Source organism: Pristiophorus japonicus, chromosome 8, assembly GCF_044704955.1.
Source record: "Pristiophorus japonicus isolate sPriJap1 chromosome 8, sPriJap1.hap1, whole genome shotgun sequence".
NCBI classification, from domain to species: Eukaryota; Metazoa; Chordata; class Chondrichthyes; family Pristiophoridae; genus Pristiophorus; species Pristiophorus japonicus.
In genome coordinates this window covers 113,174,036-113,200,311 of record NC_091984.1, presented here as the reverse complement: position 1 = coordinate 113,200,311, position 26,276 = coordinate 113,174,036, and the positions used below count along the sequence as shown (strand labels likewise).

Genomic DNA, 26,276 nt, shown 5'->3' with positions numbered 1-26,276 from the left:
TGCACCACAGTCTCTCAAACATCTTTTTACTCATGATGGATTGGTTAGCGCCAGTGTCCAGTTCCATGGCTATGGGTAAGCCATTCAATTTTACATTTAGCATTATAGGTGGACATTTCGTCGAAAATGTGTGCACCCCGTGTACTTCAGCATCTGCCTCCTCTCTCTGAGGCTCGAAATTGCTTTGATCCACCATGGACCGATGTTCCTCTGTCATGCGGTGGTTAGCAGGTTTTGCAGAGCTTGCAGCTCATCTGCAAGCTCGTTGGAGGTGCCCCATTGTTCCACAGCTCTTGCAAACATACCCTTTAAAGCAGCATGAATAGGCTGAATGGAAGCCTCCACAACGCCAACAAGATGTGAATTGCCTTGCATTCATCCTTTGTTGCGGAATCTGAGTCATCTGGGTCACCTGAGGCCTGCTGGCAGTTGCAGACTTGTGGGTTCTGCCCTGTACATTTCTGCTCGCAAACACAGTTCCAGTTAATTTATGAACATTGCTAGCACTTGTGTGCTGAGTGGTTTGTTTGGTGTTATCACTGATGGACATAAACGCCTGTGCTATCGCAATGGCTTTACTGAGGGTTGCTGTCTCTGCAGTCAAAAGTTTTCGTAGGATGGTCTCATGGCCAATGCCCAGTACAAAAAAGGTCTCTGTGCATCTGCTCCAGGTAGCCATCAAACTCACATTGTCCTGCAAGTCGCCCGATCTCGGCGACGTAGCTCGCCTCTTCCTGACCTTCAGATCGCTGGCACGTGTAGAACCGATACCTCGTCATCAGCACGCTCTCCCTCAGGTTAAGATGCTCCCGAACCAGTATACACAACTCCTCATACAACTTATCTCTGGGTTTCACTGGACCAGAATATTCTTTATGAGGCTGTAGGTCAGTGCCCCACAGACCGTGAGTTGGACCGCTCTCCTTTTTGCACCGTTTCCTTCTCCATCCAGCTCCTTGGCTACAAAGTACTGATCTAGCCATTCGACATAGGCTTCCCAGTCCTCACCCTCCGAGAACTTCTCCAGGATGCCGACAGTTTACTGCATCTTTGCATTGGATTTGTATTCTTGTCGCCAGTTATTGTGTTCCTAACAGAGATGAGGCTGCACACAGGGAGGTTAAAGTAACAGTGACCTCAGTCTTTATTAAGACACTCCAGAGTCAGGAACAGGCCTTAGGGGCCGGCCTTTATACAGTGCTCCCAAGGGATGCTGGGATCCCTTAGGACTGCAGGGGATGCGCTCCCTGGTGGCGGAACATGGGAGTGCATGCTTTACAGATACAAAACAGTATCTTCCTGCAGGACCAGTAGCCACCAGCAAATGCCGACGGCCTCTTTGCAACGCTGGCAGGAGGAAAGATGTTCACGAAGCTGGATCTGATTTCAGCCTACATGATACAGGAACTGGAGGAATCATCAAAGGCCCTCACCTGCATTAACACTCACAAAGATCTTTTTGTTTATAACAGATGCTCGTTTGGAATCCGATCGGCGGCGGCGATATTCCAGATAAACATGGAAAACTTACTGAAGTCAGTCCCGCACACCGTGGTCTTCCAGGACGACAACTTGGTCACAGGTCAGAACACAGTCGAGCATCTGCAGAACCTCGAGGAGGTTTTTAGTCGACTCAACCGTGTGGGGCTCAGGTTAAAATGCTCGAAGTACGTTATCCTGGTGCCTGAAGTGGAGTTCCTGGGAAGGAGGATTGCGGCAGACAGCATCAGGCCCACCAACGCGAAGACGGATGCAATTGAGAACGCACCCAGGCCACAGAATGAGATGGAGCTGCGATCGTTTCTGGGACTCCTGAACTACTTTGGTAACTTTTTATGGGTCTCAGCACCCTGCTAGAACCACTGCTTGTCTTACTACAAAAAGGGGACGAATGGGTTTGGGGCAAAAGCCAAGAAAATGCCTTCGTAAAAGCGACAAAATTGTTATGCTCAAACAAATTGCTTGTGTTGTATGATCCATGTAAGCGTTTGGTACGAGCATGTGATGCGTTGTGATATGGCGTCGGCTGTGTATTGCAACAAGCTAATGATTTCGGGAAACTGCAACCGGTTGCTTATGCATCCAGGAATCTGCCCAAGGCTGGGAGAGCCTACAGCATGATTGAGAAAGAAGCGTTAGCGTGTGTCTATGGGGTAAAGAAAATGCATCAATACCTGTTTGGGCTAAAATTCGAATTGGAAATTGACCATAAGTCACTTATATCCCTGTTTTCCAAGAGTAAAGGGATAAATACCAATGTATCGGCCCGCATCCAGAGATGGGTGCTCACGTTGTCCGCATACAACTACACCATCCGTCACAGGCCAGGCACAGAAAACTGCACCGATGCTCTCAGTAGGCTGCCATTGCCCATCACAGGGGTGGAAATGGCGCAGCCCACAGAACTAGCCATGGTTATGGAAGCATTTGAGAGTGAGCAATCACCTGTCACTGCCCGGCAGATCAAAACTTAGACAAGCCAGGACCCTTTTTTATCTCTAGTCAAAAGCTGTGTGCTTCACGGGAGCTGGTCCAGTGTCCCAGTAGAAATGCAGGTAGAGATAAAGCCGTTCCAGCCGCGCAACGATAAAATGTCTATACAGGCAGACTGCCTTCTGTGGGGCAATCGAGTAGTGGTCCCCAAGAAGGGCAGAGAAACCTTCATCAATGACCTCCACAGTACCCAGCCAGGCATCGTAATGATGAAAGCGACAGCCAGATCCCACGTGTGATGGCCCGGTATCGATGCGGACTTAAGAGTCCTGCGTTCACAGATGTAATACATGCTCGCAGTTAAGCAATGTACCCAGGGATGCGCTGCTAAGTATATGGTCTTGGCCCTCCAAACCGTGTCTAAGGTACACGTCGACTATGCAGGTCCGTTCTTGGGTAAAATGTTCCTTGTGGCTGTAGACGCGAAATCCAAGTGGATTGAATGTGAGATAATGTCGGCTAGCACGTCCGCTGCCACGACTGAAGGCCTGCGGGCCATGTTTGCCACTCACGGCTTACCCGATGTCCTGGTGAGCGACAGCGGGCCATGTTTTACCCGTGCTGAGTTCAATGAATTCATGACCCGTAACAGGATCAAACATGTCACATCTGCCCCTTTTAAACCAGCGTCCACTGGTCAGGCAGAGAGAGCAGTGCAAACCATCAAGCAAGGCTTGAAGAGGGTAACTGAAGGCTCACTGCAGACTTGCCTATCCCGAGTCCTGCTTTGCTACTTCACGAGACCCCACTCACTCACTGGGATCCCACCTGCTGAACTGCTCATGAAAAGAACACTTAAGACAAGGCTCTTGTTAGTTCACCCTGATCTGCATGAACAGGTAGAGAGCAGGCGGTTTCAACAAAGTGCATACCATGTGTCACGCGAGATTGAAATCAATGATTCTGTATTTGTATTAAATTATGGACAAGGTCCCAAGTGGTTTCCCGGCACTGTCGTGGCCAAAGAGGGGAGCAGGGTGTTTCGAGTCAAATTTTCAAATGGACTCATTCAAATGGAAACACTTGGACTCATTTACTGGAAACACTTGGACCAAATCAAACTCAGATTCACGGACTATCCTGAACAACCCACCTTGGACCCTACCTTTTTTGACCCCCCCAACATACACACCAGTGGCAACCGGCACCGCGGTTGACCACGAAGCAGAACCCATCATCCACAGTAGCCCTGCAGGACCCAACACACCATGCAGCCCAGCAGGGCCTAATACTGCAGCCCAGCGAGGGCCCAACAAATGATTCAACAACACCAGCTTTCACACCAAGACGATCAACGAGGGCAAGAAGGGCTCCAGATCGACTCACATTGTAAATAGTTACACTATTGACTTTGGGGGGGTGGGGGCGGGTGGCGGGGGGAGTGTTGTTTTATATATATGTAAACTTGTATTTACTCTTTACAGCCACCAGAGGGCTCATCCCCTGGAGTCCCAAGGGATCCCATAATCCCTTGGCAGCACAGGTATTTAAGGAGGCTTTACAGGTTGGAGAGGCACTCTGGAGACCTGCAATAAAAGACCAAGGTCACACTTTACTTTGAGCTCACAGTGTTCAGTCTGACTCTTTCTCCATACACAACATTACTAACCTCGGCAGGCCCATGGCGGGTCTCGATCCCACTGCTGGCTCCATCCCTGTGAAATTATTTTACATTGTTAGAGATTGTTAAACCCGCCCAGTGCGTTTCCTGGCCAATTAGAGGAAGTGGGCCTGGTGACATCATTTCATGACACATCATCAGCCAGTTTCCTTAAAGGAACCGTGGCCAACTTTAATTTGACAGTTGTGCTGTCAGAGATCTACAGCATTGAGCTGCTGCAAACACTGACAATGACTGAACAAAGGCACTGGGCTGCACCCAGGCTCTCCCAGAGTCACAGCACACAGGGAGGTCCTTTTCCCTTCCTATGGGCAGCAGAGATCTCCCCAGGAGATCAACACAGCCTGGTTACACATTGCGCAGGAGGACGCAAGCAGGGATGTGGTCAGGAGGACCTGGGTGCAGTGCCGCAAATGGTTCAATGATCGCAGTAAATCATGAATCGTTAGTACAAAGCCACACTCAACCTCATCCTGCAGTGCCACTCATCACATCCCCATCACTCTGCCTTCCCTACCCTACTTCTGCAGATCCTTACTCACACCAACTTACCTTGCACCTCCCCCCATCCCTCTCTATCTACATTATCACTTCCCCATCTCACTAGCCAACCTCATACTCACCCTCATCCTAGTCCAATCATACCAACTAACACATAGGGCTAGCTACTTGAGTTTTTTATGTAATATAGAAACATAGAAAATAGGTGCAGAAGTAGGCCATTCGGCCCTTCTAGCCTGCACTGCCATTTACTGAGTTCATGGCTGAACATGCAACTTCAGTACCCCAACTCACAGCGGCAGGCCTCGAGGTGCTCTGCTGCAAGACGTCTTGGTCCCATTACTTGGGGAGTGAGTGGGAAATGGACAGTCACTACAAGGTGCAGGAGGGAAGCATGGTCGCAGGTCGTGGGGGAGGGGGAGCTGTATATTGTTGTTGTTATAAAAAAAATTGTTGAATGTTGACTTTTGGGGATGGTGGAAGGGTGCTGTTATATTGTTCTTTTAAAAATGTTGTTGGGTTTGGGTGGGGGGGGTGTTATATATGTTTGTTAAAAAAAATTAAAATTACGTGTTCAATTATTAAACATTTTTATTTAAGTTTACAATCATTGTTATTATGTTCCTAACACAGATGAGACTACACACAGGGAGGTTAAAGTAATAGTGACCTCAGTCTTTATTAAGGCACTCCAGAGTGAGGAACAGGCCGGTAAAGTCCTGACCCTACAGTACAGACTTACACGAGGCACACTCTGAAGTCAAGGTCACTCAGGACCTGCACCTTTAATTCACAGCTCTCGAGTGCCTCACTTACCTGAGACCTGCCTTTATATACCTGTGTGGAACAGGTATGCAGTGTCTCCTGCAAGTGCACCCCTGATGGTAAAGTATGCTTGTGGTTACAGGTCATCTCTAGTTACAGTCATGTATAGCATGGTAAGATACAGTTATATGCAGTAGTGTGAGATACATGAAAAGGCCTTTGGGGTCGGCTTATATACAGTGCTCCCAAGGGATGCTAGGATCCCTTGGGACTGCAGGGGATGCGCTCCCTGGTGGCGGAACATGGAAGTGCATGCTTTACAGATACGCATCCCTCCCTTCCAAAGTCAAAGTGAAAACTATTTACAAGGTGAGGCGGTCGGGAGCCTTTCTTTCCCTGGTGAACCGCCTCGATACAAATGTCTGTTCTGGTGTGTTGGCTGTGCCCTCGCTGGGCTGGTGTGTTGTTGGGCCCTGCAGGGCTGCTGGGTCAGCCTGGCCTTGTTCGGCTGTTGGGCATGATGGGTTCAATTTCCTGGTCCGGGGTGGTGTCGTTGATCCTTTGGGTGTGTGTTGTGGGCTCGAAAAAGGTGGTGTCTGCTGTGAGTTGTTGAGAGCAGTCTGTGAACCGCAGCCTCGTTTAGTTCAGGTGCTTTCTGCAAATTTGTCTATTGTCTAGTTTGATTATAAACACCCTACTCCCTTCTTTAGCTATCACCGTGCCTGCGATCCACTTGGGACCATGTCCATAGTTTAGCACATACACAGCGTCATTCTGATCAATTTCCCGTGACACAGTGGCGTGACCATCATTTACATTTTGTTGCTGCCGCCTGCTCTCTACCTGATCATGCAGGTTGGGGTGACCCAGCGAGAGCCTGGTGTTGAGTGTCCTTTTCATGAGTAGCTCAGCCAGGGGCACCCTTGTGAGTAAGTGGGGTAGCTGAGCAGTACTTGGGACAGGCGGGTTTGGAGTGAGCCTTCTGTGACTCGTTTAAGGCTCTGTTTCATTGTTTGTACTGCCCGCTCTGCCTGCCCATTGGAGGCTGGTTTAAATGGGGCCGAGGTGACATGTTTGATCCCATTGCGGGTCATGAATTCTTTAAATTTGGCACTTGTGAAACATGGCCCGTTGTCACTGACCAGTATGTCAGGCAGGCCTTGGGTGGCAAATATGGCCCTCAGGCTTTCAATGGTGGCGGTGGCGGTGCTTGCCGACATGATTTCACATTCAATCCATTTTGAAAAAGCATCCACCACCACCAGGAACATTTTACCGAGAAACGGGCCCACTTAGTCGACATGGATCCTCGACCATGGTCTGGAGGGCCAGGACCACAAACTTAGTGTTGCTCAACCTAGGCATTAGTATTTATCTCCTTGTTTTCAGCGAACAGGGATGCGAGGGGCTTGTGATCGGTTTCCAGCTCAAATTTGAGTCCAAACAGGTACTGATGCATTCTCTTTACCCCAAACACACACGCTAATGCCTCTTTCTCAATCATGCTGTAGGCCCTCTCGGCCTTAGACAAGCTCCTGGAGGCATCGGCGACAGGTTGCAACTTCCCCGCAACGTTAGCTTGTTGTAATACACACCTGACTCCATACGACGATGCATCACATGCTAGCACGAGTCTTTTACATGGGTTATACAACACAAGCAGTTGTTGGAGCATAAAATCTTTCTGGCTTTCTCAAAAGCAATTACTTGGCTTTTTCCCCATAACCAGTTCTCACCTTTATGCAATAACACATGGCTCTAAGAGGGTGCATAACCCCGGTAGGAAGTTACCAAAATAGTTCAGGAGTCCCAGGAATGACCACAGCTCCGTGACGTTCTGTTGCCTGGGCGCGTTCCTGATAGCCTCTGTCTTGACGTCTGTGGGCCGAATGCCATCTGCTGCGATCTTTCTCCCCAAAAACTCCACTTCTGTTGCCATGAAGATGCATTTCGACCTCTTCAGCCGCAGCCCTACGCGATCCAGTCGCTGGAGGACCTCCTCCAGGTTTTGTAGGTGCTCAACGGTGTCCCGACCCGTGACCAATATGTCGTCCTGAAAAACCACCACGCACGGCACCGACTTGAGTAGGCTCTCCATGTTTCTCTGGAAGATCGCTGTAGCCAACCGAATTCCAAACAGGCATCTGTTGTAGATGAACAGTCCCTTGTGCATGTTGATGCAGGTGAGGCTCTTCGAAGACTCCTTCAGCTCCTGCGTCATGTAGGCCAAAGTCAGGTCAAGTTTGGTGAACGTCTTGCCTCCTGCCAGCATCGCAAATAGGTCGTCTGCCTTAGGTAGCGGGTGTTGGTCCTGTAGCAAGAAACAATTAATAGTTACTTTATAAGCACCGCAAATCCTGACCATGCCATCACTTTTGAGTACTGGAACAATCGGGCTGGCCCACTCACTGAATTCCACTGGGGAGATGATGCTCTCGCGTTGCAGCCTGTCCAGCTCGATTTCCACTCTCTCCCTCATCATGTGAGGTACCACTCGCGCCTTGTGATGAATGGGTCGTGCCTCTGGGACCAAGTGGATCTGCACCTTCGGCCCGGAAAAGTTTCCAATGGCTGGCTCAAAAAGGGAAAGAAATTTGTTAAGAATCTGGATACATGAGGCCTCATCGAAACGTGATAGTGCTCGGATGTCATCCCAGTTCCAGCGGATTTAGCCCAGCGAGCTCCTTCCAAGCAGTGTGGGGCCATCGCCTGGGACAATCCAGAGTGGCAGTTCATGCACCGTGCCCTCGTAGGTGACCTTGACCATGGCGCTGCCCAGGACAGTGATGAGCTCTTTGGTGTATGTGGGGATGGGGCTCAGGGCTGGTCTGAATGCCTTTTTGCACCACAGTCTCTCAGACATCTTTTTACTCATGCTGGATTGGCTAGCGCCAGTGTCCAGTTCCATGGCTACGGGTAAGCCATTCAATTTTACATTTAGCATTATAGGTGGACATTTCGTCGAAAATGTCTGCACCCTGTGTACTTCAGCATTTGCCTCCTCTCTCTGAGGCTCGGAATTGCTTTGATCCACCATGGACCGATGTTCCTCTGTCACGTGGTGGTTAGCAGGTTTTGCAGAGTTTGCAGCTCATCTGCAAGCTCGTTGGAGGTGCCCCATTGTTCCACAGCTCTTGCAAACATACCCTTTGAAGCGGCATGAATAGGCTGAATGGAAGCCTCCACAACGCCAACAAGGTGTGAATTGCCTTGCATTCATCCTTTGTTGCGGAATCTGAGTCATCTGGGTCACCTGAGGCCTGCTGGCAGTTGCAGACTCATGGTTTCTGCCCTGTACATTTCTGCTCGCAAACATAGTTCCAGTTAATTTATGAACATTGCTAGCACTTGTGTGCTGAGAGATTTGTTTGGTGTTATCACTGGTGGACATAAATGCCTGTGCTATCGCAATGGCCTTACTGAGGGTCGGTGTCTCTACAGTCAAAAGTTTTTGTGGGATGGTCTCGTGGTCAATGCCCAGTACAAAAAAGTCTCTGAGCATCTGCTCCAGGTAGCCATCAAACTCACATTGTCCTACAAGTCGCCTTAGCTCCTGACCTTCAGATCGCTGGCACGTGTAGAACCGATACCTCGCCATCAGCACGCTCTCCCTCGGGTTAAGATGCTCCCGAACCAGTATACACAGCTCCTCCTCATACAACTTATCATTGGGCTTCACCGGAGCCAGAAGATTCTTCATGAGGCTGTAGGTCGGTGCCCTGCAGACAGTGAGGAGGAACGCTCTCCTTTTTGCAGCGCTTCCTTCTCTGTCCAGCTCGTTGGCTACAAAGTACTGATCTAGCCGTTCAACATAGGCTTCGCAGTCCTCACACTCTGAGAACTTCTCCAGGATGCCCACAGTTTGCTGCATCTTTGCATTGGATTCGTATACTCGTCGCCAGTTATTGTGTTCCTAACACAGATGAGAATGCACACAGGGAGGTTAAAGTAACAGTGACCTCTGTCTTTATTAAGACACTCCAGAGTCAGGAACAGGCCTTAGGGGTCGGCTTATGCTGGGATCCCTTGGGACTGCAGGGGATGCGCTCCCTGGTGGCGGAATATGGGAATGCATGCTTTACAGATACACAACAGTTGTGAAGTGTCTTCTAATAACGTACAGTAAAACATCAATACAATGGTTGGAGACAATATCCATGGCTAGGATGAAACGTAATGCAACTGTAACCAATGTAACTTCACGCAAAGCATTCATTTATGAGCTGCTGATGCAAGAGTGTTGCAGCTGCGTAACTACCATGGGGCTTTTCCAATGTTGTGGGGGGGGGGGGTTGGGGCATGGGTTCATCACCAGGCTGATTGTCTCCCCCGAGGTCCTCGTCCTCCTCTTCGTATTCCTCTTCCGCCTCCCCTCTCTCTTGAAGTGGATTGGCGGTCCCATATGGCAATTGTTGTCCTCTCCTTATAGCTAGGTTATGCCACATGCAGCACACCACAATGAACTCAGCAACCTGCTCAGGGTGATATTGTAGGTTGCCTCCTGAGTGGTCCAGGCATCTGAACTCCAATTGTCTTTTCGAAGATATTGCATGTAGCTACATGGCTTTCATTGTAGTATTTCTCAGCTTCTGTCTGGGGCTTATGCAGGGGGGTCATGAGCCAGCTGGCAAGGCCAAATCCTTTATCCCCCAGCATCCAACTGTGACCTAGTGGCTGACTCTTAAACAGATCAGACACAGTGCTCTCTCACAAGACGCTCCCTGGAAAACTTGCACTTACTGCCATAATTATTTGCTTGTGGTCGACAACGAGCTGAACATTCAGGGAGTGGAATCCCTTTCAGTTCCGAAATATCTCTACATCTTGTAAAGGTGCTCAAAGGATGATGTGTGTACAAGTCTATTGCTCCCTGCACCTTGGGGAAGTTTGCTATTCTCAAGAAACCGAAAACCCTCTCAGTCTGTACCTCCCTGGTCATAGGGACGTTTATAAAGTCCATCATGCATGCGTAAAGGGCTTCAGTCACCTGTCGAATGCAGCAATGTGTGCATGTGAGAGATACTGCAAATGTCACCAGATGAGGCCTGAAAGGAGCCTGATGCGTAGAAGGAAAGTGCCGCAGTAACTTTAACCTCAACGGGCAGTGCGGTCCTGATGGTGCTGGTAGGTTGCAGATCTCCCTTAATTAGCTGGCATATGTCACTGATGACTTCCTTTCGGAAGCACAGCCTTCTAACGCACGTGTTATCGGACAAATCCGGGTATGATCGCTTATCCCTGTAAATGCGTTGGGTGTAACGTCTCCTCCTCCTCAGCAATCCGCCACCTCTTTGATTGAGCGCATAATGCTCTTCAATATACCTTCTCCCGTCTCCTCCCGTCTCTATTCTGCAGCATGTGATTAGTCATCAATACTGGTTGAGAAATTACAGGCCCCATCATTATAAATCGCTATAAATGCCCTTAATTTATCCTCAACAAATACAAACGTGTTTAGATGATTGGCAAGAGTCAAAAACACCCTTAAAATCACTCACAAATTGCTTCTCTTGACAAGCACTTCAAGCAGGCTTTTATTAAAGATTCTCTGAGTTACAAAATGGTGTCCGTAGTGCCGCGTTAAGGTCAAGTGATTGCAGCTTTTCGTCAGCGCCTTTTTGAGCCAGCGATCATTTGGGTGAAATGCCAAAAGTAGCGTCGGCGATAATCTGGGCCATAATTGGGCGGCAGTTTTCATTATAAATAGTATTCCCGGCCTTGCACGAGGATGACATCATTTAAAAAAAAAATAGGCCAGGTGATGCAGCTAATTCCTGTATGCCAACAGTTGTGCTGGTGAAAAATGGCCTATAATAGAGCGCTAGTTTCCACTTTTCAACAAATATGGGCGATAGCCTGCATCCCAGCGCTTATATTGGCACTAAATGGGCGATAAATGGGCGATGATATGTCGAAGGTCTAGCCTAAAGAACTTACTCGCAGTTACAAGGGACTTTGCTGCACGATTCAGCAATTTTAGAACAGGATTAACTTCGAGACCAATGAGCCCCAAAGAGTTCACAAACTCTCCCATGCTCCCTGTAAGTGTGCAAAGGCACAATCCATGCTTGACGGTTAACGTTATACTCAAAAGCAGTTTCTTATAGTTAAAGTTAGATTTTAGAAATAAACGAGGACAGCAGAAGGCTAACATATATCTAATTCTGCCATATCTCACTGAATATAAAATAATCAATCAATCTCTCTTTCCCCCTCTCTCTCTCTCTCACACACATGCACACACGGACTTGACCCTCAAATACAGTTATTTATTTACAGAGCTAGGCTTGTACTCTAAGGTAACATGATCCCAAATACATTGGTTGCGTTGACCTGGTTAAATCACATTGGACTAGAATTTGATCAAAATCCGTCACTGCCGGATTGCTGCCCAAGAAAACGCTAAGATTACTTAATTAACACCGACGGAAAATTGATCAAAAAATGGAAAAAATTCCGCCCGGCGGGAAAAGTCATCTTCCACGCGAATTCGCATCAGAAAGCGCGATCCTGGTCAAATTGGGCGGTACTTACTCAAAATGTAATCTGAGGCTGCGAGTTGGGCCAAGGGAGGGGGGAAAACACAAAAAATATTTTTCCAAAAAACAAAAAAACAAAAATTGGAAAACATTCACAGGATCCTTTTCCAGTGAATCACTGCAAAAGAATGTAAAAAAAAACTTTCACCTACCTTCTTTTGCAGGGTTTCTGACCCACCGCTGCTGTTCCGGCTGGTTTCTCCTGGGCGATGTTTTTTTCAGCAGCTACGGAACACCGCTATCACCAAACTTGGGTCGTAGCGGTTTTTCCAGTGTTCCATGCTGGTGGTCTACTCCCCAGTGGTATTTCAAAACCACCGGCGGAACACTTTGACGAAACTCAGACCGGGTGGTTTTCACCAAAAAAAATAGGAGTACCGTCGAGAAACCGGGCGGAAATGGTGATCAAATTCCAGTCCATTGTGTATATATAGATATATAAAAACATTTAATTTAGCGTCGGTTTTACTTTGTTGAGTGGAAATGAATCAACTGCCTGTCGCCCAGTTACCAGGGTGATCCAGGTTCTTAGAATGTCGTTTCGTTTTAAAAAGATTTGTTTACACACCTGTTTTACAAAAGATATGTGAAAATAAATGTGTATGGCAGATTGACATCCGGAAATGTTAAGTGATCAAGCTGTCAGATAGTTCCACAAGAAAATCCAGCGTCTCCATTCAGTGGCAATATATTTATGAGATCGTTAAAGAGGCAGTTTTTCTTTAAAAAAGCAGGGATATATTTGGAATCCAGGAGTGCATGTGACAGATCTGCACTAGCTTTAAATTCATCAGCATTCTTGGTATTGAAACTGTTTTAATTCGATCTTGATTTTAAAGCATTCATTAATTCTCCAATCCAACTAAAAACACAAAACCTTGCCTTCTTGCCTTCCTTCTGTTCATCAAACAGCCCTATAACCAAGCTTGTTTTTAAGGGGATGTGGTGATCCGCGCAATCCCTGGGAACCTGTACAGCGGAGCCGAGAGTTTCAGCCACATTTACTGCCCGAGGCGATCTGGGTCAGTGCCAGATCGCGTGCGGCCGCATATATATTTAACCCAGATTGTAGTTTGAGATGAACTGATCAGGTAAAAATATTGTTCCCATTTCTTTTTATAAAAAAACAGAAATCATGTATTTAATTTTGGGGGGAAATGTGACATTTTATAACACCAATGCTTTCACCTCACTACAAAAATCAAAATTCCATTGAAACCTCTAACATTCAAATCCGCCGTCACCAGTTTTCCACGGAGCTATTAAAAATAGTTTGCAAAATTGATAGTGCTTTAAAATCTGATGTCGGGAGCTGGGTTTGCGTTGGAGGTGCAAGCTGAGACTTACTGCATGTACATTGGGGAAAAGCTTGCAGAGAGATGGAGCGCTGAGAAGATGAGCCAGACTATTGATAAGAAACGCAGTATCGCATATGGGTTTCGCATTCAAATTGAAGAAGGTAAGTTAAATCCAGAAGCTTTTAAAATGTCAAAATCTGAGGTTTCAAATTCCCAAATTTTAAATCAGTAGCACAAAATTGTAAGGGTCTAATTAAAAAGACTGACAAATTTGCGTCACAAAAAATTGTGCAGTTAGCAAAACTAGGTCAATTTCTACAGTTTTAACGAACAAAAGCCACAATTGTTTTTCTCTCCTTCCTTTCTCAAGGCCATCTTGCAATCCAGACAACAGAAATTCCAAACAACCTGATCCTTGGCCACTGTTAATCATTGCCACTCCAAAATCAGCCACTGGGAGGTGCATGAGAGCAGCTCACCGTAACTCCAAAATTAGTAGAATTTCAAAGACTGCAAATGCTACATTCTCAGTAGGTACAATGGATGTCCTAGTGATTAAGGACCTAAAACATTCTACATAATGAAATGCATAAGTCAGCTCTCCCTCTCTCTCATATATATATGTGTGCGTGTGTATGTGTTTCGTAATTTTAAAAAGTACATTTTCCAGCTTAAGGCGTGCATCCTTGAAATGAAGTTTAGGCATATCTCTAAATGAAATGCAAGCACTACAATCGTAAGATCATTCTGATACCACTAAACATAGGACTACAGATTTTAATAAATTTGAAGAGAAGAGTTCCAGTAGGATACATTCCCCACAATAACTTTGTGTTATATAAAATACGTCCTTCCATTTCCTATAAACCACGGCATTCGTGCTCCACACATTAGATAGTTATTAATCACTGAAAATGATGCTAGAAGCAAGAGCAGTATTTATAATTCAGACCAGGAAAAGTTATTAATGCACTACTTTCTCATTACTGAAAGAGAATTGTTTAATGAATTCAAGTGGGCAAATTGGATTTTTAAATTTTATTCAGGTCTCTAAAAATGTAACAGTAAGTTTTCAATCATATAGCAATCAGCATCTTTTACCAAATGGATTGACCCAATATCACTTACCAAGTAAAAATGAGGCACAGTAAAGTGGATATAAGAATAAGAACCTGGTTGAACATTGCAGATTGGGTTCGCTGGATAGCTCTGTGAAGATCATTCTAAATGAATGAAAAGAGAATTAAAAATTCCAATTTATGTTCAAAACAAAAATAAGGAAGGAAGGTCTGTTTCTTTTTAATTTGAATACAACATTTTTCTTTTTGAGAGAGAAGTTTCATGTGTCATTGACATTTAGAAGATGTTTCTCCCGGGAAGTCTAGAAGTAGAGTTACAGTCTCAGAATAAGGGGTCGGCCATTTTAGAATTGAGATGAGGAGAAATTTCTTCACTCAGAGTGTTGTGAGCCTTTGGAATCCTCTACCCCAGAGGGTTGTGGAGGCTCAGTCATTGAGTATATTCAAGACAGAGATCAATAGATTTTTGGATACTAAGGGAACTAAAGGATATGGGGATAGTGCGGGAAGGTGGAGTTGAGGTAGAAGATCAGCCATGATCTTACTGAATGGGGGAGCAGACTCGAAGGGTCGAATAGCCTACTCCAGCTTCTATTTTTTATATTCTTATGTTAATAATGCTCGGTGCAAACAAAGAAGTGAACATGATGTTTGTACTTATCATTGGATTTTACAAATTAGTTGAAGTCAAGTATTAAAATGACCCTGGTTTGAATAACTTAGAGAATTATACAACGTTGTTTTAATTATTGTCATTAAATCATGAGTTTCCAAATTCTGGTTACTGGGAGAGGTGCTAAATTGAGGTCCTATCTAGCTGGACAGGTGGATGTATAAGATCTCCTGGCTATTCAAGGATGAGCAGGGGAAATTGGAAAGACTATTTCCTTTTTTATATTCATACTCACAATCATATTCTCCAGGGCATGCTTGGCTAACCAGCAGTTGAGAAACACTGGGATGAATAGATTCCTTAATGGAGACCAAAATATCTGAAAATGAAAACAGTTTGGATGAATGTATGATTTCAGAGAACTTCAAAACAAAATGCAAAATGAAAATACTATATAAAATGGATTCGAAACCATATCCCATTGTTGCTTGTGGGATCTTGCTATGCACAAATTGACTGCCACAAAACTGTGACTCCACTTCAAAAGTAATTAACTGACTGTAAAGCATTTTGGAATGTCCTAAGGATGAGAATAACACTATATGAATGCAAGTTATTTATTACTTTCACTTTTCTATTTCTACAGACCAACAGATAAGTCGACTGCTGGAAGCAAAGATATTTTGGGCCAAAAATTGCAGTCGGAGGCTTCCCACAGGCAGATGCTTCCAACCAAAAATAAATTTACGAAAGTATCTGGTGGTCCCGGAGGAACAAACATTTGCGCAGCCCAGCGCAGAGGCTCACGTATTCCAGGAGCATATGTGCATCCTGGGATTACGTGTGCCTGGACCACCAATCAGAGTGTAGTATTCTCATTCATAGAAATGGGAGCTGCAACTCCATTAGTATCAAAGAGAATACCCATCAAATCAAATAAAACAAAAACATAAATTTAAAAAAACTATTTACTTTTTAAAACATTAATAGAAATTGCATTAAATTAAATGTTTGAGAAAAATTTATTTTTTGAAATTATTTTTTACATGTTTTGATAATGTTAAAAATAAACTTACCTTCATAGACAGGGCTTTTTAATATAAAAATAAGTAATACATTTTTTTACACTTTTATGCTGCTTTTACCAGGTGTAAAAGTTTGAAGGATATTCGCTGGGCAACAGTTGGGCAAATAACCCAAATCTCCGCCCGTGAAGTCCCTTCTCCCGGGGATGCGTGCGATGTGTCAAAATGTGACAGATCACAAGTGCCGGGTCAGGTGCATGCACTGTGCGTGCCTCAACCTGGAACTTACGGGGCCTCTTCGGGCGTGAGCACATCATACGTACCCGGAGAGGCCGCAATTTCAGGGCCATTGTATGTTTTTTGTCTTTAATGCTATTTAAAAAAAAACTTGAATTAAGAAAATTACTTTTTGTAAGTGCTGCTGATAGATGTGGGATAACAATTACTTTCTATTCTTGGATTTGACCCAATCAGAGCGATGTATCTCGATGAAAAATGTATTTATATGACCAATCACAAAATCAGAATATGTCTTCAAAGCACTAGATTTTAAAAAAATAGAAGACGGTCCATCATTGTCTACAATAAACTCGTCTCTTTTCCTATTCTATATTAGACTCTAAAAGGAGGTGGGAGTAAGCTGGTTCCAGGATTAGCAGTCCATCAGAATGACACTGATGGACTTTGTTTATTTTTGCTCCGCTTGTCCTTCTCAATTTCATAAGGCTTCATTATACAATAAAACTGGGGAAAGCAGCAATACTCAAGATCTAGGCTCCAGAGACAGGATCAGACCAGTATGGGGGAAACTTCTTGAAAAAGCATTTCTCATCTGCACATTCAGCCTGAGCAGAATTCAGAACGGTGGCTGAAACCGGCTTGAAGAAAATAAACTGAAAATGTTGATTGGTTCATTCTGTAGTGGGTGCTGGAATCATTGATTCATAGCAGTTTACAGCATGGAAGGAGGCCATTTCGGCCCATCGTGTCCATGCTGGCCAACAAGAGGCTATCCAGCCTAATCCCACTTTCCTGTTTTGGGTCTGTAACCATGCAGGTTATGGCATTTCAAGCTCATATCCAAATACTTTTTAAATGTTTTGAGGGTTTCTGCCTCGACCACCCTTTCAGGTAGTGAGTTCCAAATCCCCATAACCCTCTGCATGAAGAAATTTCCCCTCAAATCCCCTCTAAACCTTCTACCAATTACTTTAAATTTATACCCCCTGGTTGTTGACCCCTCTGCTAGGTGAAATAGGACCTTTTTATCCACTATATCTAGGGTCCTCATAACTTTATACACTTCAATGAGGTCACTCCTCAGCCTCCTCTGTTCCAAGGAAAACAAACCCAGCGATCCAATCTGTCCTCATAGACTAAGATTCTCCACTCCCGGCAACATCCTTGTAAATCTTCTCTGTACTCTCTCCAGTGCAATCACATCTTTCCTGTAATGTAGTGACCAGAACTGCACGCAGTACTCCAGCTGTGGCCTAACCAGTGTTTTATATAGTTCAAGCATAACCCCCCCCTGCTATTATATTCTATGCCTTGGATAATAAAAGCAAGTATTCCATATGCCTTCTTAACCACCTTATCAACCTGGCCTGCGACCTTCAGGGATATGTGGACATGAATTCCCAGGTCCCTTTGTTCCTCTACAATTCTCAGGCTCTTACCATTTAATGTGTATTCTCTTTCCTTGTTAGACCTCCCCAAATGCATTACCTCACACTTCTCTGGATTAAATTCCATTTGCCATGTTCTGCCCACCTGACCAGTTGATTGATATCTTCCTGCAGTCCACAGCTTCCTTCTTCATTATCAACCACACAGCCGCTTTTAGTATCATCTGCAAACTTCTTAATCATACCCCCTATATTCAAGTCTAGATCATTGATGTATACCACAAAAAGAAAGGAACCTAGTACTGAGCCCTGCGGAACCCCACTGGAAACATCCTTCCAGTCACAAAAACACCCATCAATCATTCCACTTTGTTTCCTGCCTCTGAGCCAATTTTGGATCCAACTTGCCACTTTGCCGTGGATCCCATGAGCTTTTACTTTCATGACCAGTCTGCCATGTGGGACCTTATCAAAAGCTTTGCTAAAATCCATATACAATACATCATATGCACTGCCCTCATTGACCCTCCTGGTTACCTCCCTTAATAAATCCATGCTGACTATCCTTGATTAACCCGTGTCTTTTTAAATGTAGCTTTAACCTGTCCTTCAGGATTTGTTCCAATAATTTTCCCACCACCGAGGTTAGGTTGACTTGCCTGTAATTACTCAGTCTATCCCTTTCTCCCTTCTTTAAAAAAAATTACCACATTAGCAGTCCTCCAGTCCTCTGGCACCACACCTGAAGCCAGAGAGGATTAGAAAATGATGGTCAATGCCTCTGCTACTTCCTCTTTTGCTTCGCTTAACAGCTTGGGATACATTTCATCGGGCCTGGGGACTTATCCACTTTCAAAGCTGCTAAACACCTTAATACTTCCTCTCTATGTTTATTTCATCTAATATTTCACACTGCTCCTCCTTGATAGCAGTGTCTGCATCGCTCCTCTCTTTTGTGGGAAAACAGACGCAAAGTATTAAGAACCATATCCACATCTTCCGCCTCCACACACTGATTACACTCATGGGGCTAGATTTTACACTTTTGTGCTTATCGCCCCAAAATGGGCGTTATTTCTGTTGTGGGCGGTAAAAATGGATTTTCAGATCGCTTCTCGCTCATTCTCAAAGCACCTAGTCTCCATTTTTAAAATTGGGCGTTACCGCGAGCGGTGTGAAATGGGCGGTAGCGTTAAATCTCGCTGACTTTCTGCTATAAAGTGTCGCTGTCCTAAGCAACAGCATGGCAATGCTCGATTCCCGCGATTCAGGAGCTCAAGGCATGTGCAGAAGAGGAGACAGAGAGAGAGAGGGATGAAAGGGATTGAAGGTGTGGCTGCTTTGGGAGGAAGGAGACTTTAGAGCTTTACAGCAAATAGGGAAACAAAAATTGGCTGTTATCAGCCACATATTTGCCTGAAATTTGCCTATAATGAGGGAGAGGAGGAGGCATCACAGCACGCTGTGGAGACTGACGCTGGAGAGTGCAGTGAGGTGGGAGTGGAGCACATTGGAGGCCGCAAAAGAATGAGGAGGTCGAGTTATGTTGGGGTGAATTGACACGGGGAGGGCATGGGAAGCCCACCCCAAAGGCCTACCAGAAGATATGGAAAGATAGCAGAGGTGGTCTCATCGGCGACCAACGAGGTGCGTGAGGGCAACCAATGCCGCAAACGATGGAACGACCTTGTGGGATCCGCAAGAGTAAGTATTACATTGATTTACATATACTTATGTATTTGTATAATTTGATTTGTAACAGTCATGAGTGACTATCAGCAGATGTGAGGTCTTCCACTTTTATCGGGAATGTTTTACTCAAAACCTGCGACACGGTGCACGTCTTTAGTTAAAGAATGCTAATTATCATAAAAAGCATGATTACATGTGTTGTATCAGTCTCTGTGACAGTACCTAACAATGATATCATGCAATGATCTCATGCCATGTCGTCCTGTCACCATTTACAGAAGAAACTATCGACGATGAGGTCCGTGCAGAGGCGAACGGGTGGGGGGCCGCCAGTCATCAGCGACATCACTGACATAGAAACATAGAAACATAGAAAATAGGTGCAGGAGTAGGCCATTCGGCCCTTCTAGCCTGCACCGCCATTCAATGAGTTCATGGCTGAACATTCAACTTCAGTACCCCATTCCTGCTTTCTCGCCATACCCCTTGATCCCCCTAGCAGTAAGGACCTCATCTAACTCCTTTTTGAATATATTTAGTGAATTGGCCTCAACAACTTTCTGTGGTAGAGAATTCCACAGGTTCACCACTCTCTGGGTGAAGAAGTTCCTCCGCATCTCGGTCCTAAATGGCTTACCCCTTATCCTTAGACTGTGACCCCTGGTTCTGGACTTCCCCAACATTGGGAACATTCTTACTGCATCTAACCTGTCTAACCCCGTCAGAATTTTATATGTTTCTATGAGGTCCCCTCTCATTCTTCTGAACTCCAGTGAATACAAGCCCAGTTGATCCAGTCTTTCTTGATAGGTCAGTCCCGCCATCCCGGGAATCAGTCTGGTGAACCTTCGCTGCACTCCCTCAATAGCAAGAATGTCCTTCCTCAGGTTAGGAGACCAAAACTGTACACAATACTCCAGGTGTGGCCTCACCAATGCCCTGTACAACTGTAGCAACACCTCCCTGCCCCTGTACTCAAATCCCCTTGCTATGAAGGCCAACATGCCATTTGCTTTCTTAACCGCCTGCTGCACCTGCATGCCAACCTTCAATGACTGATGTACCATGACACCCAGGTTTCTTTGCACCTCCCCTTTTCCTAATCTGTCACCATTCAGATAATAGTCTGTCTCTCTGTTTTTACCACCAAAGTGGATAACCTCACATTTATCCACATTATACTTCATCTGCCATGCATTTGCCCACTCACCTAACCTATCCAAGTCGCTCTGCAGCCTCACAGCATCCTCCTCGCAGCTCACACTGCCACCCAACTTAGTGTCATCCGCAAATTTGGAGATACTACATTTAATCCCCTCATCTAAATCATTAATGTACAGTGTAAACAGCTGGGGCCCCAGCACAGAACCTTGCGGTACCCCACTAGTCACTGCCTGCCATTCTGAAAAGTACCCATTTACTCCTACTCTTTGCTTCCTGTCTGACAACCAGTTCTCAATCCATGTCAGTACACTACCCCCAATCCCATGTGCTCTAACTTTGCACATCAATCTCTTGTGTGGGACCTTGTCGAACGCCTTCTGAAAGTCCAAATATACCACATCAACTGGTTCTCCCTTATCCACTCTACTGGAAACATCCTCAAAAAATTCCAGAAGATTTGTCAAGCATGATTTCCCTTTCACAAATCCATGCTGACTTGGACCTATCATGTCACCTCTTTCCAAATGCACTGCTATGACATCCTTAATAATTGATTCCATCATTTTACCCACTACCGATGTCAGGCTGACCGGTCTATAATTCCCTGTTTTCTCTCTCCCTCCTTTTTTAAAAAGTGGGGTTACATTGGCTACCCTCCACTCCATAGGAACTGATCCAGAGTCAATGGAATGTTGGAAAATGACTGTCAACGCATCCACTATTTCCAAGGCCACCTCCTTAAGTACTCTGGGATGCAGTCCATCAGGCCCTGGGGATTTATCGGCCTTCAATCCCATCAATTTCCCCAACACAATTTCCCGGCTAATAAGGATTTCCCTCAGTTCCTCCTCCTTACTAGACCCCCCGACCCCTTTTATAACCGGAAGCTTGTTCGTGTCCTCCTTCGTGAATACCGAACCAAAGTACTTGTTCAATTGGTCCGCCATTTCTTTGTTCCCCGTTATGACTTCCCCTGATTCTGACTGCAGGGGACCTACGTTTGTCTTTACTAACCTTTTTCTCTTTACATATCTATAGAAACTTTTGCAATCCGTCTTAATGTTCCCTGCAAGCTTCTTCTCATACTCCATTTTCCCTGCCCTAATCAAACCCTTTGTCCTCCTCTGCTGAGTTCTAAATTTCTCCCAGTCCCCAGGTTCGCTGCTATTTCTGGCCAATTTGTATGCCACTTCCTTGGCTTTAATACTATCCCTGATTTCCCTTGATAGCCACGGTTGAGCCACCTTCCCTTTTTTATTTCTATGCCAGACAGGAATGTACAATTGTTGTAGTTCATCCATGCGGTCTCTAAATGTCTGCCATTGCCCATCCACAGTCAACCCCTTAAGTATCATTCGCCAATCCATCTCAGCCAATTCACGCCTCATACCTTCAAAGTTAGCCTTCTTTAAGTTCTGGACCATGGTCTCTGAATTAACTGTTTCATTCTCCATCCTAATGCAGAATTCCACCATATTATGGTCACTCTTCCCCAAGGGGCCTCGCACAACGAGATTGCTAATTAATCCTTTCTCATTACATAACACCCAGTCTAAGATGGCCTCCCCCCTAGTTGGTTCCTCGACATATTGGTCTAAAAAACCATCCCTTATGCACTCCAGAAAATCCTCCTCCACCGTATTGCTTCCAGTTTGGTTAGCCCAATCTATGTGCATATTAAAGTCACCCATTATAACTGCTGCACCTTTATTGCACGCACCCCTAATTTCCTGTTTGATGCCCTCCCCAACATCACTACTACTGTTTGGAGGTCTGTACACAACTCCCACTAACGTTTTTTGCCCTTTGGTGTTCTGCAGCTCTACCCATATAGATTCCACATCATCCAAGCTAATGTCCTTCCTAACTATTGCCTTAATCTCCTCCTTAACCAGCAATGCTACCCCACCTCCTTTTCCTTTTATTCTATCCTTCCTGAATGTTGAATACCCCTGGATGTTGAGTTCCCAGCCCTGCTCATCCTGGAGCCACGTCTCCGTAATCCCAATCACATCATATTTGTTAACATCTATTTGCACAGTTAATTCATCCACCTTATTGCGGATACTCCTTGCATTAAGACACAAAGCCTTTAGGCTTGTTTTTTTAACACCCTCTGTCCTTTTAGAATTTTGCTGTACAATGGCCCTTTTTGTTCTTTGCCTTGGGTTTCTCTGCCCTCCACTTTTCCTCATCTCCTTTCTGTCTTTTGTTTTTGCCTCCTTTTTGTTTCCCTCTATCTCCCTGCATTGGTTCCCATCCCCCTGCCATATTAGTTTAACTCCTCCCCAACAGCACTAGCAAACACTCCCCCGAGGACATTGGTTCCGATTCTGCCCAGGTGCAGACCGTCCGGATTGTACTGGTCCCACCTCCCCCAGAACCGGTTCCAATGCCCCAGGAATTTGAATCCCTCCCTGCTGCACCATTGCTCAAGCCACGTATTCATCTGAGCTATCCTGCGATTCCTATTCTGACTAGCACGTGGCACTGGTAGCAATCCCGAGATTACTACTTTTGAGGTCCTACTTTTTAATTTAGCTCCTAGCTCCTTAAATTCATTTCGTAGGAACTCATCCCTTTTTTTACCTATGTCATTGGTACCAACGTGCACCACGACAACTGGCTGTTCTCCCTCCCTTTTTAGAATGTCCTGCACCCGCTCCGAGACATCCTTGACCCTTGCACCAGGGAGGCAACATACCATCCTGGAGTCTCGGTTGCGGCCGCAGAAACGCCTATCTATTCCCCTTACAATTGAATCCCCTATCACTATCGCTCGCCCACTCTTTTTCCTGCCCTCCTGTGCAACAGAGCCAGCCACGGTGCCATGAACTTGGCTGCTGCTGCCCACTCCTGATGAGTCATCCCCCTCAACAGCACTCAAAGCAGTGTATCTGTTTTGCAGTGGGATGACCACAGGGGACCCCTGCACTACCTTCCTTGCACTACTCTTCCTGCTGGTCTTCCATTCCCTCGCTGGCTGTGGACCCTTCTCCTGCGGTAAGACCAACTCGCTACACGTGATACTCACGTCATTCTCAGCATCGTGGATGCTCCAGAGTGAATCCACCTTCAGCTCCAACTCCGCAACGCGGACCGTCAGTAGCCGGAGGTGGACACACTTCCCGCACATGTAGTCGTCAGGGACACTGGTGTTGTCCCCGTGTTCCCACATGGTACAGGAGGAGCATATCACATGACCGAGCTGTCCTGCCATGACTTAACCCTTAGATACACTTAAATTGCCGACAACAATGTTAAAAGTTACTGACTAATAAAGAAAAAGAAAAACTACTCACCAATCAGCAGCCAATCACTTACCACGTTGGCTGTGACGTCACCTTTTGATTTCTTTCTACTTCTTTTTTGACTTCTCTCAGCTGGAGCTGCACCGGTACGCCTCTCTCGACGCTCCCCGGACTACTGAGCCTTTTATAGGCCGCTGCCTCTCTCGACTCCCGCCTCTCTCGACGCTCCCCGGACTGCTGAGTCTTTTATAGGCCGCTGCCTCTCTCGACTCCCGCCTCTCTCGACGCTCCCCGGACTGCTGAGCCTTTTATAGGCCGCTGCCTCTCTCGACTCCCGCCTCTCTCGACGCTCCCCGGACTGCTGAGCCTTTTATAGGCCGCTGCCTCTCTCGACTCCCGCCTCTCTCGACGCTCCCCGGACTGCTGAGTCTTTTATAGGCCGCTGCCTCTCTCGACTCCCGCCTCTCTCGACGCTCCCCGGACTGCTGAGCCTTTTATAGGCCGCTGCCTCTCTCGACTCCCGACTCTCTCGACTCTCCCCGGACTGCTGAGCCTTTTATAGGCCGCTGTCTCTCTCGACTCCCACCTCTCTCCACACTCCCCGGACTGCTGAGTCTTTTATAGGCCGCTGTCTCTCTCGACTCCCGCCTCTCTCGACGCTCCCCGGACTGCTGAGTCTTTTATAGGCCGCTGCCTCTCTCGACTCCCGCCTCTCTCGACTCCCCGGACTGCTGAGCCTTTTATAGGCCGCTGCCTCTCTCGACTCCCGCCTCTCTCGACGCTCCCCGGACTGCTGAGCCTTTTATAGGCCGCTGCCTCTCTCGACTCCCGCCTCTCTCGACGCTCCCCGGACTGCTGAGCCTTTTATAGGCCGCTGCCTCTCTCGACTCCCGACTCTCTCCACACTCCCCGGACTGCTGAGTCTTTTATAGGCCGCTGTCTCTCTCGACTCCCGCCTCTCTCGACGCTCCCCGGACTGCTGAGTCTTTTATAGGCCGCTGCCTCTCTCGACTCCCGCCTCTCTCGACTCCCCGGACTGCTGAGCCTTTTATAGGCCGCTGCCTCTCTCGACTCCCGCCTCTCTCGACGCTCCCCGGACTGCTGAGTCTTTTATAGGCCGCTGCCTCTCTCGACTCCCGCCTCTCTCGACTCCCCGGACTGCTGAGCCTTTTATAGGCCGCTGCCTCTCTCGACTCCCGCACTCGTGGGGAAGCACACCCGGACAGTCACGGAAGCATCTGCAGACCCTGAAGTGATGCCACGTGAGTAAAGCTGACGTGATGTAAATTCAATAGATGCCACATCCACGCATATCCGAACAATCATATATGATAGATGATTTCTAAAATTGTCCCAGAAATAATGCTGGCCGAATGAAAATCATTGCAATGCAAATGTGTTGATGGTCATGAAATGTGATGTCTGTGAAGATTTTGAGAGCGGTGGTGCTTTTGTCGTGCATATGCTGTGCGTAGCGCTGGACTCACCTTGTGACCCTACCACCCCATTCTCCTCTAATAACCTCATTTGTGTTTTGCAGCTCAGCCAGCAGCGCAGCCCGAGGCAAGACCACAGAAGCCAGAAGGTGGGGGCGCGGAGCCCAACTCTCCCGACGATACCTACATCTGGTGCTGAGGAGCTCCGATTCTTGCCCGTCAATCCGCTGCGTCAGTTCTTCACGGCTGAGAGCACCGACTTGAAGGAACCTGCATCGCCATGCTCCAGAAGCCATTCCACCCCAAAGCCATCTCGTGGTCCTCCGTCATTCCTGCCTCCACTCTGGAGGTACAGGTCCCAAGCACCTCACCACAGGGGACCCCATTTGTCCCCAGGACGGCGCCGAACCCGTGGAGGTCTCGTAGACCCGGCATATCTGGTCCACGAGTGCTACATGACAGCGGAGAGATGATACAGTTGTCCAGGTGGACTGTAGACATTGGTGACCAGCTCATCGAAGCATTGGGGGGCATATCCCGAGAGCTGGCCACCATGACCGAGTACATTTCATGGATGGCGGAGGCCCTGGATGCGATAGCCAGGAACACTGCTGGCACAGGTCTCCCAGTGGTCCCAGAGCATGGCACTCCATTCCTAGGTTCCGCAGCACCACTGAAAACGACAGATGAGATGAAGGACCAAGATCCTGCTACTGCATCAGAGAATGTTGCCCTCTCAGCATCCCCCGGTCCCATATCCATGCAATCACCGCCTTTGCCTTCATCCCCCCAATGAGGCACTACCTGAGGAGCTCCTCGGCCAGGCGCCGTGGTTGTGTTATACCTCCAATTTGTTGTAATGTATGGGAGGTGGGGACCACCCTCCTGCTTTGCATTTGTATTCTGTGTTGCTGGACATGTTGAACATTTGATTGATGTCAATGGTGGAAAAAGTGGGATGTGGGCGGGGTTTGGGTGTTTTTTCCTGTGATACTTATGATTTCAGACCAATGTTGGTATAAAAAATTTTTTTATTGAACATAACCTTGTTGCGCAATGTCTCATATAGCTGGACCATTACACACAGGTGATTCCTTAACATGAAAGGGTTAAATAAAACTTAACTTCAATCAAAGTAAAGTTTAACTGGCACCAAGTTGATGGGCACCAT

At 46.6% G+C, this 26,276-nt stretch overlaps 1 protein-coding gene across 3 annotated transcripts in view; it reads right to left on the bottom strand.

Moving 5' to 3' along the window:
• The window catches only part of LOC139268148 (potassium channel subfamily T member 2), a 1,179,460-nt gene that overhangs the window by 708,272 nt on the left and 444,912 nt on the right, over positions 1-26,276 (bottom strand). For all 3 annotated transcript variants that reach the window (XM_070886186.1, XM_070886187.1, XM_070886188.1), the window contains exons 7-8: positions 15,205-15,288; positions 14,346-14,440 (exon numbers count right to left, since the gene is read on the bottom strand). In XM_070886186.1, coding sequence (XP_070742287.1) covers positions 14,346-14,440; positions 15,205-15,288 — 179 coding nt within the window. The remainder of the gene's footprint in view (positions 1-14,345; positions 14,441-15,204; positions 15,289-26,276) is intronic.